General features: G+C 38.0%; 1 protein-coding gene across 1 annotated transcript in view; it reads left to right on the forward strand.

The window, feature by feature from the left end:
• Window positions 1-17,050, forward strand: part of MAP3K15 (mitogen-activated protein kinase kinase kinase 15) — an 84,656-nt gene that overhangs the window by 17,312 nt on the left and 50,294 nt on the right. The window contains exons 2-3 of the mRNA XM_015634076.3: window positions 10,509-10,648; window positions 13,957-13,980. Of these exons, the coding sequence (XP_015489562.1) occupies window positions 10,509-10,648; window positions 13,957-13,980 (164 nt within the window). The remainder of the gene's footprint in view (window positions 1-10,508; window positions 10,649-13,956; window positions 13,981-17,050) is intronic.

Consider the following 17,050-nt stretch of genomic DNA (forward strand, 5'->3'; position numbering starts at 1 on the left):
TCACAGCAAGAAATAAGTAATTTTCTTAGTTATTGGTTTTAAACCACGACAATTGTCTTTTTGACTTTGACCACTCACACTACTGTGAGTTTACTCCCTCAGACTTGACATTGTGTTGTTCCTGGGACCTCATAAGCTATGGTATGAAAGGAAAAAAAAATTAAATAAAATATAAGGTAAAGTCTATTACTAGCTTTTATATTAATCACTTTGTCTTGCAGGGAAATGTAATGCTTATATTTGGCTTGAAGGTATTTTTGCTGAAAATTTAACTCATGTATAAACATCACCCATAGCCTGGGAGGTTATAGTCAATGCTTCAATGTAATTGAACAATCAGGTTGTATGAGTAAGAGAAAAGACCCTGGGCTGAGACAGCGCATGCAAAAACACCTCTTAAAGAACAGTCATCCCCACAGCTGTATAGTACTGAGTGCCAAAACAAACAACATTGTAAACTGGGACTCACAAATGAACTCCCAACTTATGGAAAACTCAAGCAAGAGTTAAGTGTTTGAGAGACCCCTGGAAATCTTAGGTGAGGTTTTGAATTGTGACAGTGCTTCTTCTCTCACTGTTGGTAAGAATGTGAGTAAAGTACTGATGAGAAAGATCTACAGTCCTTCTCCATTGGCCATTTTGTTGGTAACTGGTGGGAACATGTCCAGGAAAACAAACATCTGCTGAGATTATATAATTCTTGACTGAAATGCCTTAATGGTTAATGAAATTCTTCAAAGAGTTGTGAGGCTCTGTGGCAGGGGCGTTGTGGCACTGAACACCTTCAGTGCGTGTGGAGGCCCAGGGGCCTGTTACCAAAATGCCTCAACCCTGAAGAGGCAGAGGCAAAAGGGGAGAGACACCCCTCTAGAATAGAGTAAGAAAAGGCCTCCCTCCCATGGGCCTTTTGCAGCCACATGTTGGTATCTTTTGGGTTCTGGTATGTGTGGGGATTGATGTCACCTTTGTTCAGCCCCTGTTTATCATTCATGTACCCTTCCTAGAATGTTTTTCCTTCCCTTAACCTCCATTGGCTCTGTTTTTCCACATTGTTCCACCCCTGTTTTCCCCTTGGTTCTCCCAACCCTTATCCACTCCCCTGCACCACTTTCCCTTGTCCCCATTGAACCTTGACCCTCAGATCTGCCCCTTTTGCCCCTGATTTAACCCCGTGCCCCGAGCCCAATCCTTGGTTCTCGTCCCTGCACCTATTTGAGGCTGTGTTCAATAAACCAGTTGTTGGATTGCCAAACTGGAGCACATCCCTTTGTCTCAAATCATAAATAATCACAATAAATAAATGCATTTTCTGTGGCGTGCTCCGGGCTCAGAGGCACAGGTCACTCTCGGATCTCGCTGTGGCACGCACTGTAACAAGTGTGGATGTCTGTAGTTGCTTGGACTCCCCTCCTAGGTAGTAGAGAGAAACAGGTGATTCTGGGCTGCAATTCATCTCCCAAAGGAGGCTTCTAACAGCTCAGAGGAATGGGGCTTTAAAGTGCTTTTCCCCTCTCTGTGTTGGCAGTGAAGGCAGTGAGGACAGGCTCATCTGAGACCAAGCATCTCCCTTGTGGCTCTGACCAGCTCACTGCCAATAACTTCACTTTGGAACGGGCAGCAGTTCAAGAGGCTAAGGGGAGTTACTTTCAGATAGCCTCACACATCTGACAGATTTCTGGTTTGCTGCTTGAAAGCAGTTAAGTCTTCTTAATTTCGCATGAGAGGATGCTTAACAGTGGCCAGAAAAATAAATTCTCCAATACAGTCTCAAAATGGCTTGGGTTGGTTGTAATTAAATCTCTTAAATAGAAAAAAGAAACTAACAAAACCCAACAACCTGAAGCAAAGACTTGGCAAAGGTAAAAAGGACTGAAAGGAAAGCTTTGTCATGAAAGGTATTGAGCAATTTCTAAGCCCAGGCATGCACTGCTTACAGTGAATTATTCCTAATTTCTGCCATTCAATATTTTAAGAAGAGTTCTTGGGGGATTAGTTCTTTGTTTCCTTCTTTCCCTAAACTACCAACTGTAAAAAAAACAAAGAACAAAAAATTCAGAAATTATGCTGTCTTCTGAGAGGTTATTTTCATGTGTTTCCAATCATACAATATTTCTCTTCTTCATATTTGTGCGAAAGTATTAAAAACACATTCTGAGCTTGGATGCCCTCTGCATTACATTAACTGCATTACTTTTCTTCCCGTGCCAGTTCTTATGGGTGCTGGTTATATTCTGATTTGGCAGAGTCTGAAGGACTCTCCCTGAAGATCAGTTTAAAAAATTATAAGCATAGGCATGCTCTTAGCACAGTTTTGGCTTTTCTAGATCAATAGAATTGCCCTGTGTGAAGCTTAGTTTTATTTGTATTTAATAAGTATCTAAAATGTTTCTTAAAGCTTTTGCTGTCAAAGGTTTTTGGAAGAGACCTTGCTTTCATTTAATAAAATAATTCCTAATATGCAATTTCAGGGCAAAGAATTGGAAAGCTTCAGGTGACATACCTAATGAATAAGAAAGCCCTAAAACATAAAAATAAATGGGAACTCGGGTTACAGATCAATTCCTAGAACCAGCAGTGTTGCTCACCTGCTGTAATTTGTTCTGTTCCTTTCAGCTAAAGTGCAGTTTCTTGGGTGATGTAATTTTTGGAACAGGTATTTAGATATTAAGGAATATGTATTAATTATAAATATGGCACAAAAACTTTGTTGTGGTATAGAAAAATTAGTTGTTTTAGATAGTGGTTTCTCCTGAGTTGCAATAAATGCCACTGAAGCATGAAAAATATGTTCTGATTCTATTTTTAGTGTGTGTTCCATGTACCAGAGGACAGATGAAAGATGCAGTATCTGTAAAGTAACACCACAGCACTAAAATGATTACTGGCTGTAAAGTTCAGGTCTTCATGTAACCCTGTTCTGGATTGTTTGTATGAAAGGGGGGTTTTGTACAGAATTACAAAAGCCAGAGATGAGCTTTGGCCCCTCAGTCTTCTCTGTTCTGTTGTTTTGAATGGTTGTCTGATTTTCACAGTATCTCTGAGGGCTGATTTTGCTGGATAGGAATTGCCAGGGAATGTTATAATATCATACATTGCAAGATACTAAGATAGCCTAGGACTAAAACTTCCAAATGTTGCCAAAGCTAGTATTTGAAATTAAAAGGACAAAAGATTACAGGTGAGAACTAATCTCAAGAGCAAGAAGTTTGTCTCTAGTTATGACTCAACAAAATATTTAAAACAAATACATCTTTACCTACATTAAAATCCTGTCAGGCTCTGTGTACATGGTGCTGTGCTGACTGCATTCATCACGAGTTTCACTCCAGCTACATGTGCCTCTGTTTGTGATACGCTGGATTATTTTGTTGTCTGCTTCTTTGCACTTCACATTTCATCACCTGCAGCTTGGCAGTCCAAAAGTGCTCATTCCTGTGCCATTTCAGGCCACTGGGGGTGCTCCCAGGGCTTTCACTGGAAGCTTTATAAGGCACTTCTGTTATCTATACATGAAAAATAAATGTTCCAGCTTTCTTACCTCCATTTTCAGACTGTAATCAGACTGTAAGCACTACAACTTTTCTTAGTAAGTTTTAACCATTCTGGTAGTCTAAAACCTGCATTATTTCGGCTCTTTACCCCAGGAGCTGAGAGGATTCGGTTTTAGTGTTCCAAATTTTTCGTGTGCGTAGGAAGGAGGAGCTGCCTTGCTGGGCCACATGAAAGGACTTTGTAACATCACCCAAATGCTATGGTTAGAAACATTGGGTTGTCAGCTGTTCCTCCTCCTCCTCTTCCTCCTCCTTTACATGGATGTGTCTGCTTTCCACACAAAGACCAGCTGGCCCACTTGGCTTAACACAGCTGTTCCCAGAATTGTCTCTGGAGGTGGGACAGTGCCAGTGTTGATGTGTTGTGTGTGTGGAGCAAAGCGATCATTTGAATTGCTACAGTTAGTAATGCTTCTGGGTGGTGGAAAGGCTCATCTTAAAAATTGAAAGTTTTTGGTTTCCTACTTATAGCAGAGCTCAGGATTTGCCTGGTCCTTTCAGGAAAGTTATTTAACCGCAAACTTTCCTTAGTCAAGAATGCTGCTGCTGCTGCTCAGCTAATACGTAGTTCATCTTCAGTACTTGCTGCATTCACATTCACTAAGCACAGCACTTTCATGGGGAAGGATGTGAAGCTGATTTCCAGAGCAAGATTTGACACACAGAAAGGAGGAAGTACAAAAGAAAGGTCTGACTTTGCCCCCTGTGTTTGTGGTTCTAAGAATGCTGGCTTTTATAATTGTTAGGCACTATGGTGTTGCCTTCCATTTTGCTTGGTGGGAGGAGAAGTGACACATTTTGGGGTGTGGTGTCCTTTCTCTCTGGTAAATCACTTTATAACATAAAACCTGTTGCAGATGTAATGCCACAACTAAGTCAAAAGCAAATGAGAAGCTCAGTCTGAGAACAAAGATTAGAGGTGTTGCTCTGTTTTTATAAAACAACACAAGTCTGAAATTACCGCTCAGTGGTAACCACAACAGTTCTTTTGTTTTCCTGAGCAACCAGAGAAACCATGGGAAAGTACCTTTCAGAATTTTTGCCACTTGATGCCCAGGTTTTAAAAATTCCTAAAGAGATCCATTAGAGCTGTCAAAAGCAGGATATGACTAAGTTTAGATTTTGCTTCATTTTATAGTCAGAGTGTGTATATGGACAATGTACTAGAACTGGAATTCTCTCTGTTATCTTCTCAAGATAACAATAATTTTAAAATAGTGAATTAAAAATTATTTGGCCAGTAATAAAATTTTCTTCTTTCTCCAATTTCTGGTTGGTGTCATTAATAAAACCTGATAATGTCACTTTTTTTACTATATGTGAACAGAAAGAAATCTTTTTTCCCACACTGATATGAGGATTCATATCTAATTTAATTCTTATTTTTCCTGTCCTTTGAATCACTTCCTTTTGCCTGTGAACTGTAAGCCCTTTCCAAAGGAAGTGCCATCTGTGCATCAAAAAGTTTCAGGCATACAGTGTGCATGCTTCTGTTTCCTTTTCTGAAATAGGCAGTAGGGTGGAATTTGTAGTCAAGGCTCCAGCCACTCCAGGACTCTTTTGCAAAAGTTGATTGCACCTTATAAAAAAATTCTCAGAGTGCTTTGTAAGCAATTTATGAATTATTGCAGTTAATTTTAATTTTAGTGTTTATAAAGAAGTGGAGCACTTGGTTTTAATCTACAAGAAGTGTAGCTTGCAATACATGAAGTTGTTTTTAAAATGCTATTTAATGTGATTATAACATATACAAATCTGTATTGCGGAACAATTCATTACTGATTAGTTTGTTTTTGTTTTTATTACCAATTCTGTCCCTGTAGCAAACCAGTGATGTTAGCAAAGTTCACGCTATAACATTGCAAAAACTTGAAAAGGTTGAATTGAAATACTTAAAAATCCTAAATTTAAAAAAAGAGCTTTATTTTTGTCTCCTGGGTCTTTCAGCTTCTAAGGCAATATCTGTGTTTAATTTGGTGCTTTATATTGTAATTGGAACAATATTTTTTCTGAGAAAAGTAAGCAGATTTTTACAAGATACCATGATTAAAAAGCAGTAAGATTTAAATGAAACTTGGTTCATTGTGAAAGCCATAATATCACAAATGTTGACATTTGCTTACATTGGCTTATGCCTAGGATCTAATGGAGGCCCCTGGCAGTTTGCTGGTATAAAAGAACTGTGCTGAAAAATCACCTCAACAGTTCTGTTGGTAGTTTCTACAAATGTGCTTTATTACCTTGAGCTTCCCAGTTTCTGGGAGTATTGGGTGTAATAAAGTTAACAGTGGTGTGCCTTTTGTTTTAGCTTAAGTGAAAGCTGCAAAGGGTTCCTGGTCTTGAAAATACACCAAGTTTTCCATAATTGTTTCCTTGTAAAAACTTTGGTATTATCTTCTTTAAAGGGCTGTGCAGAAATCAAAATTAATATGTATCCTGAAGTTAAGGATTTTTCATTTATTTTTCTGTAGGAGTATTGTTGTTCTTGTGAAGACTTTGACAGTTTTCTTCAGTGGTTTTCAAGAAATGACGTATTTTTTTAATGTACTAACTGATAAAAATAGCCAATCATCTGAAGCAATACTAATGTAAAGGTTCATAATTTTCAGGGTGCTAGTGAATAGCAAAGGGCTGAGTTCTGCATTTTCCTCCAATAAAATTTCAATTATCACATTAAGTTTGGGAACATTTTTTAAATCTGTTATGTATAGAAAGGTTCCAAGCGCTGAAAAACAATTAATCCAAAAAAATGGAGTAAGGTTCTTGCTCTGCACGTGGGTAAGGCTGGATGGAAGTGAATCTTAGATTAGAAATTGAAAGCAGTGCAGACATTTTTGACCTTTTTCTTCTGTTAGGCCTCCTAGATTCCATTTAACTATCAGTATATTTCAGGCTATTTCTTAATTTTCATCTGTTTATTACTTTTTAACTTACAGATGCCAAAAGCTGATGCCAAAATTGTCCTTTTTTGTTTGGCTAACAATGTCTTAAATCATAAGAAAGCCATGTGAAGACTTGTGATTTACTTAGATCATTATGATGTCTTCAGGTGCATTTCAGATAGAGAAATGTCCTCTGGTCTTAACCTGTTTAATAATGTTTTTCTTGTTGAATTAGTTATTAGTTTCATAGTCTATTTTACCACAGTCGATGATCTCTAATCTTCTGTTGTCAGAGTTATTTGTCTCCTCTGTCTGCTCTCAAAAGACACACTAGTGTTAAAATATGTAAACTGTAGTATATTAAATGAATTATGTGCCATCTGCTGCAACAGTGCAGAGACCTAATCAAGAATGTATATAGTGCTGAGTTACCTTAATGCACTACAAATACACACATACCATAATAATTTTACAGTGGAAACAAAAGCCTAGACAAATGAACTGCAATCACATAACAAATTGAGATCAGTTTTGGGGTTCATGGGTAACTACTAGAGAACAAAAACAGTTGAAAATATATGCTGTGCTTAAGAAGAAATGAGGGAGAATACATTTTTATGGGTATGCTCTTTTGCACACAAGTTGTTATTGCAGAAAAGAAGCCATGAGTTTAAATGTTCTGTTCCAGAATAATTCAAAATTGGTCATATGCAACATTAGGCACATTCCCACCCCTCCACTGCGTCTGGTGGATGCATTATACAGATTTTCACTTGGAAGCTTTCTGTCTTTCCAGAGAGGCTGTATCTTCCCCTGCTCTCTTTCCTTCTGAACATAGGAAACCCTCTCCATTGGTCATTTAGGCCTGTGTGAAATATTTCATTACTTCATAAAATTTCTCATGTGTGATAAGATTTGATAAAGATTGTGATTGGCTTTTTCTTCACCCTTGTCTGTAATGGAGGTTCAACCTCAATTTGTCAAGGGAAGTCCAAAAGTATATTTGGCTGACCAGGCTCTCTTATTACAGAGAATGGGAGTTGAGAATGAACTCTGATTTACTTAGGTTTCTATTCATAAATCAAGATTTGCAAAGCATATACTAGTGTTGAAGCTATTTCTTTTAATGTGTCCCTGAAAGTTCAAGGAAATTTCTGTCTCTCTTATCAGCCATTCTAAATGCATGGTTGAAGTGAAGAGCCCTATATCTTGTTTTTAAAGAACTGTAAATGAAGAATTTTAGTGTAAATCATGAAAGAAATATAACTGAAACAGAAGTATTTGTGGTGTTCCATTCTAGCTTTGTTCATTATATGACTCACAAAACTGCCTTCCTCTCAGAAGAGAGATGTACCCCTGAAAACAGTAGTTCTGGGGACAGTGCTCAGACCCAGCCATAAGCGACACTGAGCTCTGCACTCTCAGCACCCCATGCACTGGGTGCATCTCAGAGATCTACTGATTTTATAAGTGTTCACTGTTGGTCATATATTCTCCACCCAAATTTGCATTAATTTCATGGGCCCTCAGTGTTCATGCTGCATTACACTAGCAGATTAGTAAATCTGCTTTGTAATTAGGTCTTTTTCCTCTCTGCTCCAAGCCTGCTGCTGTTGCTCCTGGAGGAGGGCTTGGAGAGCTCCAAAGGAATGCAGCTTCTCATCTCTGCTCTAGCCCACAGCAAAGAGCACTTTGGATGCTCTGTCTGCTGTCATGTCCTTCTGTGTCATTCCTTGGCTCCCATGCTGAAACTCAATCCACTCAGTTATCTTCCTGGGGCTTTTTTTTTTTAACTTGCATGCATATTTTTGTGGTACATCTTCATCTCTGCTACTCCGCATTTTGTTTTATTTTTATTTTATCTTATTCGTGCCTGTGTTTATGAGGTGTGAATAAGCAAAGAAAACCTGTTCTCATAAATCTTTTTATCATGTGTGAATTCATAAGGGATGAATAACTACCCTTTAAATGGAGGTGCCTACTTCTGTTCTTATGTCCATGTCATATGTTTTTGATACCACTTATGTTCCTGTGAAGCAGCAATGAACAGAAGACAAATTTCAGTTGTAGTCCAGATGTGGCAATGAGCTGTGTATAACCTTGTTTCAGTGAACTCTGTTACAAATCATTGCTCACATTGTATTGTAAAATACAATATCTGTGTACAATAAGAATGCATTATCTGAATTCTCTTTCCAGGATGATGATTTTGATTTCACAGTACTCTGATGCCCCAAAAACATTCTTATACAAGCACTAAAAACCATCCAAGCTCCTAATTTTTTTTTCCCTAGATGGTCTTTCATTCTCAATCTGCTTGTTAGTTGGATTTTGCAATAATGGGGTAATCTAGATTCTGTTGAATTTATGGAGCTGGGGTTTACTTTTTCATGTTCTCTCAGTTACATGACACTACAGTGTGCAATACACGAAGAATTTTATCCATGCTGCAGGCAGCTGGCTAAACACTGGAACTGGAAAGATCATCTGTAGATGGTGCAGGATTTGATTTTTATATGAATAAGGGGATTTTCTTATGCTGTAACTTTGTGCTGGGGATTTGTTTCTTTGGTAGGGGAGGGAGGTGCATTTGGATTTTTTGCGTGTTTTGTTGGGGTTTGGGATATTTTGGGGTTTGGGGTTCTTTATGTTTGTTTGCTTTTGCTCCTGAACAGTGATGTTTTGGTCTTAAAGCAGGTCTTCAGACTCAAAATGTTCCTTGTGCTTTAACAGGAGTCTCATAGTAATCCAAGGGACTGGCTGACCTCTGTGTGGCAGGTCAGAATAGGCTGATGGAATTGTACAGGAGGTACATTCATTGCAGGTTTTTCCAAGAAGCTGCATACTAAGTATGGAGTATTGATTCTTCTGATGTGTAATCTTGGTGCAAACAAGGTTAACTGGCTGCTGCATTTGGGTCTCAGCCATAAGAACTGCTTTTAGATTTCTTGTTTACTTAGTAGCTTACCCTTCTGTCTTTCCCCTTATGTACCAGGCACTGTCTGTTACCCCTTCAGAGATGTAGAATTTACTTCCCAGCTGCACTGAGTCTCTGGAATCTGTTCTGAACATCAGACTTGCCCTGTGGTTTCAATGCCAAAGCTCTATTCTCATGAATACTTTGGATTTCGATTCATCCATCTATCTCCAAGTGGTGAAAGGGGACAGATATAGATAGAGACCTCTAAAAAGCATTAAAGCAAAATTTTCTTAGGAATATATAGGATATAAGGATTAAGAAATAAAAACTCAGTATTAAGTGTCCTCTTCTCCAGTTACCCCTTCTTCCTGCATTGCTGCTATGAGAACAAAAGGGTAAACTCAGAATCTTTTGTCTGTATCTCATAATATGTCAGTTCTGTCAGTTCTGCATAATATGAGATATTATGGGTTTATCTCTTTAGCTGCCTGTATAGCTCATCTTGCACAGATGTAAATGTTCTTGCATTTCTGACTTTGATTTCTGACTGGAACACTAAACAAGAGCAGTAGAAGTCTTACTCTGGCTACTTGTGTTTGAATCCCCTCATTGCTGTGCCCCCCATCTTGAACATCTTGCCTGTATCTTTTAAGAGTAAATTTCAGAGTAATTTCTTCTTCTACTCTTTAGGAATTTCCCATTCTTCAAACCTCAGCCCCTTCAAATAAGCTTGGTCTCACAATTTTCCCTATTTTTCTGTTATATTATTATTTTTAAAGTTTCCATCCTGAATAGTTGAAGTTTCTTTCCTATGGATATTCATGCTGTCAGACCTCAGGGAACAAGTGCAAAATTGCTTTTTTACCTGAGGCATTCTGATGCTGTGATTTCAAAACCTCAAGCAGGATTGGTAAATGCAGCCTCACAGTTAATGTAACACTCTGATAATCTCATGAGTGGCTCTTATCTCTTATAAGACGGGTAAAATTTACTTCTCTTATGAGAAAGTGATCCTTATTTGAAAATGTTGACTTTGTCTGTCCAGTGTGTGTGTGTAATTTCAGGTTTTGTTTTAAATCCATATAAGAATAAAATTTTGTTTAAGATTATTATTTTTTTAGCCTTCTCTCTTCTTTTCCACTTCTCTCATTTCAGATGTTGCAGTTGTGGACATGAGTGATATTTCCAAGCAACCATCACTGTTCTACCACCTTGGCGTGCGAGAAAGCTTTGACATGGCCAATAATGTTATTCTTTACCATGACACTGATGCTGACACTGCTCAGTCTCTCAAAGTAGGTTCTCACTTCTCAGTCTGCTTCATTTTAGAAATATCTTTAAATACCTGGGATGTTTGTGTTATTCTGAAACTCACATTTAATGTAATTTCCTGAGAGCTGCATAATTAAATCCTGCTAAGGAAAAGCAACTATTAGCAAAACCAGTAATAATAGAATAAATAAATGCTTTTTTTCTAAGAAAAGATTCATAGTGTGGTACTTGTGATTTTGCTTCAGGTAGTTAGAGTTGGAATTGAGATAGCAGATCCGATTTTTTCCTTCATTTCTCTCTTTTAATTAGAGCACATGTAAGGAAAAGTTATGGCCTGTATGATAAGGACACTTGAGCAAGGGCTGTATTGCAGCCTACACCTATGTAAGCACTTCTGTCAGATGAGGTTTGTATTCCATAAGTGCTGACTAGATAAGACTGCTAGAATCTCCTTTTTATTGCTGTTTGAAGATAGGAAAAGACATCCTCACCAAATTTTTTTATAGGGTTGTTGTTCATTTTTATAGTAGGAAAATACATGCTATACACCCAAGTCCTGAAATTGCTGTTCTGGATGCAAGTCATATATTGTGGATGTTTCTGCCTTTCTCAGTGCAGGTTCTCTTTATTTTACATCACATTTAGACTTTTGTCCTCTGTATCATCTATTGCTGCTTTTAATCTCATCCATTTTCTTGCTACCTTCACTGAGAGAAGCATTGTTCATGCTTTGTTATTTTTTCCTTATTTTGAGTTATTGTTTCTTGCTTTGTTTCACATCATTAGTGTCCAAAAACCCTTTCAGGAGTTCTCCAACCTCTCTTGATCCTGTAAGTATATTATGTCTCCTTTTTCCCAAGAAAAGCTCTATTCTGTCATGGCTTCTCATTCCTCTTCTCTGCTCTCAATGTCTTTGATTTTACTTTCATGTGTCTATAATCCAAACTTCCTTTCTTCATGTGGTAGTCCACATATGCATTCAGATTCCATGTGTCCTGGAGTCCCAAGAACTCAAAGCTGGGGCCTGTCACACTCTTTGCTTAATGAGATTATCTGTACAGATACTCACCAAGGTATTACTGTCATGTTCTCCTTTCCTCCACCTAATCAGGGTGGGCAGGTATACAGCTTTTCATCCACTACTGGTAATATACCTGACTGCCATGAAATACTTCATTTTTATTTTTCATTAACACATTTTTATCTTTCCTTATGCTGTCACTCAGATATTCTGATCAACTTGGTTCTCCCAAGGATGTTCCCAAGTCTGGGAAGCACAGGCTTATTGTTTCCTTTTTATTGCTGCCCAGTGAGGACACTGGCTTTGATTTCTGCACTTCATGGCAAGCACATGCTCAAGCCCCTTCTCCATAACTGGAGTGTTGAAGGATCTCCAGGATGACATCCATCTGTGGTTGGATGTTCAGACTGATTGTTGCCAGATCTTACAAGTCATTGCACTGTCAGTTCTGAGTCTTTTTTCTAATAATGTAAAGCTCAAGTCTAGGGACTGGGGAACACCAGAATGTGACAGGTCACTTAAGGCTAGAAAAACTATTATCTGCCTTCACCTTCCCTCAGTGGCACTGATATCTTTTTCATCTCTCAGTTGTTTGCATAACCTCCTTGGCCTAAATAAGCCCATAGCATATCTTAGATGGGATCATAAGAGTTGATTTAAGTTGCTGGAACTAGCTAGAAGATATTCTCTGTATCAAATGGTTTAAGCTGGGCACTGAGACAGTGTTCAGGCCTCCTCTTGTCGTTAGTATCTTTTCAAGCCCCAGTTCAGTGTTGGATAGCATTCAAATATACAAATACACCTTTCTAAGGAATACTTCAGAAGGTAGGCAGGGACTGTTTCTGGGGTATTTTAGCAAAGAACACTTCATGACACATTTCATGTCTTAGGTGCTGAATGGTTTAAGAAGAGTTAGTGTCTCTACTGAGAAAGATATCTAACTGCAGTAGATAAAGCCCTGTTGGAGATACTTGCTTAGCTAGGTAGACATAGATTTTCAGATATGAAATATTTCAGATGTCTAAGCTTTCCATCACTTTTGTTATGAAGTACTTTATTTGGCTTAAGGAGTTTAGGCTAATTAGAAATTCCATTTATGTTTTAGTACTTTTTTGACCCTCTGATGATGTTTCCTTAGTCTGAAGTTTATGAGTAATTTGGTCGGGGCTTTTTTACTTCCATTTAGAATTGTATTACTTTATTTGGACCTAGGTTGCTGTGCACACTCTTAAATGTGGTGCACAGCCTAAGTGTTATAAAGGCAGTATTGATGTTACTGCTGTTACTTCTGCTGAAGATCTGTGAAGCTCTGGCAACCTGACTTTATAGAGTTTATCTCTTAGGAGCTATCCTGAAATTGCCACAAGAGCTGTCTCTTCAGTTTCACCAATGTTCTTTCAAAACAACCTAGTTCTGAGGATATAAAAGAATATGTAATCTAGGTTTCAAGAGAGTCATATTTATAGAGCTAGACCTCTTAAATGTCCCCTGATATTTTTGCCTGTGCTTGAGGAAATGGGTGCATGGGCATGATCATTTCTGTGCAGTGGTTGTCCAAGTGGATTTCAGGCTATCAGATATGAAGTTGCTCAAGCAAAATCATCTCAGGTTGTCAGAGCACATTTATTTCAATTAGAAACAAGTCTATGTCTAATATTTGTAGTGTGGCTTACCTGGAGACCTCTTTAGTTTGACCAAGCAGTGTTCATTGGACATGTAATCCATCACCCAAGAGCAAAGAAGGTTACTTCCCAGCAACTGGAAATCTCTGAGGTGTGACTTACATGCCCATTAGTTTATCATCTGCTTCATTGTTTCAGTATCTCTCATAAGACTTTGAGGTGAAAAGAATTAAGGTGTAGAAGGAATGTGTTGGTGTGAACCAATCCGGGTAAGAAAGGGGCTTAGGTGTCTAAATGATAATCTTTCAGAGAGAAAAACCCTCCAGCTTTGAATACTTTTGTCTCACAAATGCTCAGAGTGTGACTGGGTGTGCTGAGTCCAGTTACTGCTAAGTACAACTTTCTTTATTTTCTGAATACTTCTTTAAGTAGGTTTCTTCACTGAATTTTTATTTTTTTCCTGACATGAACTACTGAGACTCTTTTTGAGTTGTTCTGTCCCTTTACTGGGAATTTACTTTGTCAAGAAATATGGATTATGCTGTGAAGAATACGTCTGTGTGCACATATATATATATGTAAATGTATATGTCTATATAATGTATGTATAGCAGTGATTTTTATTGGAAATTATAATTCCCATTAAAAACAAATAAACTTTTCTATTATCTTTTTTTTTTCCCCACAGGATATGGTATCTCAGAAAAACACAGTAAGTATTAAATCCACATTCATTTTAAAACACAAAATGAAGATCCTGCATTTGAAGCAACTCTAATACCAGAGCTGCCAAGCGCACACATGCTCTGTATGATTAAAGGCAGTTGTTTTACCTATCTGTAGTTCAAACTTTTGGAAAGCTTGTTGACACTCCAAAGTAATGCTAGGTTTTAAAATTACTTTTCCCTACCAATTCCATTCTAAGTTGTAGTGAAGTGCCAGTAGATTTAAGTTTTATTTGTAGGTTGACAGATTCAAATATAAACTCAGAAATTCGCAGTCTCTTTTTCCTTCTACCACTATCACCCATTTGTGCAAATGTAGATGTTTGTGATGTCTTAATGGGGTTTACTTTTGTATCACAAACAGCTTTGGATTCTGTATACCTCTAACTATATTCCTCTAACTTACAAATTGACAGATTTACTTAGAAATGGTTATTTATTAGAAAAGCTTATTTCCCAAAGTAAAAATATTCTTATACTTAATGCAAGTAAAGCCTTGCAAAAAACAAGTAAGTTTGAAAAAAAATAAAATGTAGGAGTTATTAAGGATTTTTGAAATATGCCACAATATCATATATAGTTGTATATTTTGCTATAGTTCACACCATGTCACTGGTTACTTTCATTAAATCCTCCACACTGTTATTTTGAGGACAACTGAATTTACCAACCTCTTGCACTTCCATTTATCCATTTATCCATTCACCATATACTTTAATTTTCTTCTAAATAGTATTGAGCAGGATGAATAATAAAGTGGTCTTAGAGGTTGATAGTAATTTTAAAGAGAACTAGAAGAAAGATAGGTTAGTCACAGCAGTTTATTTTGAGCTGCTGTTTCAACTTGGCCACAGTGCTCCACATAGGCTAAAGATAGATCAGGTTTAGCACATGTAAATGCAGGTCATCCTTCCTGGCTGTGTCAGGGATCTTTGAACCAGACCTGTGTGATAGGAACTGCATTTATTGCTATAAATGTGACTCTGTGAAGGGGGACTCAGAATGTGGCAGATTTGCTTGTGAATACTACTGTCCATCAGCTGGTGGATGACCAAAATTTCAGGAGCATGTGTTCTCCCTTTCAGAGCAACAAGGAGAATTGTGAATGAGCCATTTGGTGGTAATATCAGAAATGGAGTAAATGGCAAAGGGGAGGGTGGCAAGTTCAACCTAGTGCAATCAGATTAGCAGCCTACAGTCTTTTTCTTTTGGCAGATTCTTTCTCCAGAAAGGGAGGTATTTCCCTTCACACTGAAGAGAAGACAAGATCGAATCACACAATATGTTGAGTTGGAAGAACCCGCCAGGATCATTGAGTCCAACTCCTGGCCCTGCACGGGACATCCCTAAATCACACCATATGCTGAGAACATTGTCCAAACGCTTCTTGAACTCCGTTAGGCTCTTGGTGTGACATCTTCCCTGGGGTGTCTGTTCCAGTGCCCAATCACCCTATGGGTGCAAACCTTTCCCTGATATTCAACCTAAACCTGACTCAGCTTCATATCTTTGGATCTAGTGATATGGTTTTTATGGTAGGGTCTGGTACTGGACCTCTAAATACCTTGTGGCTAGCAGAAGGGGCAGGGAGACATCCCTAAACTAGGATCCTGATTCCTCCTTTAAAAAGGTGTGATTGTCTAACCCATTTCCTTCAAGTGCTTAAATTAAGAAAAAAATTCTGAGTAAAAAACACTGAGGTAAAAAACAAATAACTCTGAATACCAAGTATGGATTCTTGACTTCTTTGTATTATTTGAAGTTGTTCATACCTTCTTTTATTAGATAAATGTGCTCCCATATTTCATTCTTTATCAGTATATTTTATTCAGAAATTAGAACAAACTTATAAGCAAGCTAAATAATTCGTTAGATAAAACTATGGGTTATTAAGTCAAAGTTTATTTAAAATAGACAATTGGCTTCCACTTCTTTCAAATCCAGTGAGTTGTGACAAGAGGTTTACAGTTTATCATTGATCCAGTATAGTGCCACTGCTTCATTACTTGGTTATATATTTTACAACTGTATGGGCAATGTCTTGTTAGAAGTGAATTGGTAATCAGGGTTGCTGTGCTTTTTAAGTAGGCACATAATTGGCATGAATTTGTTGTCAAATATATAGTTAGATAACTATTTCAGTTTAGTTGCTGAATATTAGATGCAATAATTAATTCCCCTGTAGTAGAGCTTTGTGTTTTCCTTTTGCTTGTCCTGCATGAAAAATATGGGTATGCCTCTGCCATAACTGTGGAATAGCACTTTTTATATATACACTTTTTATCAGGGGCTGGAGGCATGGTAGAAAGAGGATAGATATTTCCTAAGCCTCTTTCCAGCCTTGTGATAGCCACAGGAATATGGAGAAGTCCTCTCCATGTTTTACAGGCTTTGTGTCCTTGCATCTGCAGGGTATGTAAGAAAAGGGGAACAGCTCAGATTGTTGCCAGGCACAGCACACTTTTGTTCCAGCAGCAAGAGTGAAACTTTCTGGGCTGGTTGCTGTAGCTTAGAGCTTACTTGAGGTTACCCTGCCCTCACCTTTCCTATTTATCGTACAAATCTCATATCATCTACAAAGATGCTGAAAAATTTTAGCATAGAGCAGATGTGGAATTTGCAGAGAAAGTGAATGTCTAGTGTGTCATGAGGGCGATTTGCTATCACTAGGAAGCCTTGAAGAGAATGGATATTTTCCTTGTAGAGGAAACATTCTAATTCAGCACTGAGGAGGAGGCAAGAAGCTGAAAACAATGCAGAGAAAAAAAATCAGCAATTCAGCTGAGATTTGGCCTGAGTCTAGCTGATCTAAAAGTGAAAATTATACAGCAGCAAGCTGCAGTGGTGCAAGCCTGAGAGATTTAATAGCTTACTGTCTAAAAAAAGAGTGTGAGTAGAACCAACCTTCCTTCCTTCCTTCCGACACTTCGGACACTTCTTCCTTCCGACACTTCCTTCCTTCCTTCCTTCCTTCCTTCCTTCCTTCCTTCCTTCTTCCTTCCTTCCTTCCGACACTTCCTTCCTTCCTTCCGACACTTCCTTCCGACACTTCCTTCC

The sequence above is a fragment of the Parus major genome, chromosome 1 (assembly GCF_001522545.3).
Source record: "Parus major isolate Abel chromosome 1, Parus_major1.1, whole genome shotgun sequence".
Lineage (NCBI taxonomy): Eukaryota > Metazoa > Chordata > Aves > Passeriformes > Paridae > Parus > Parus major.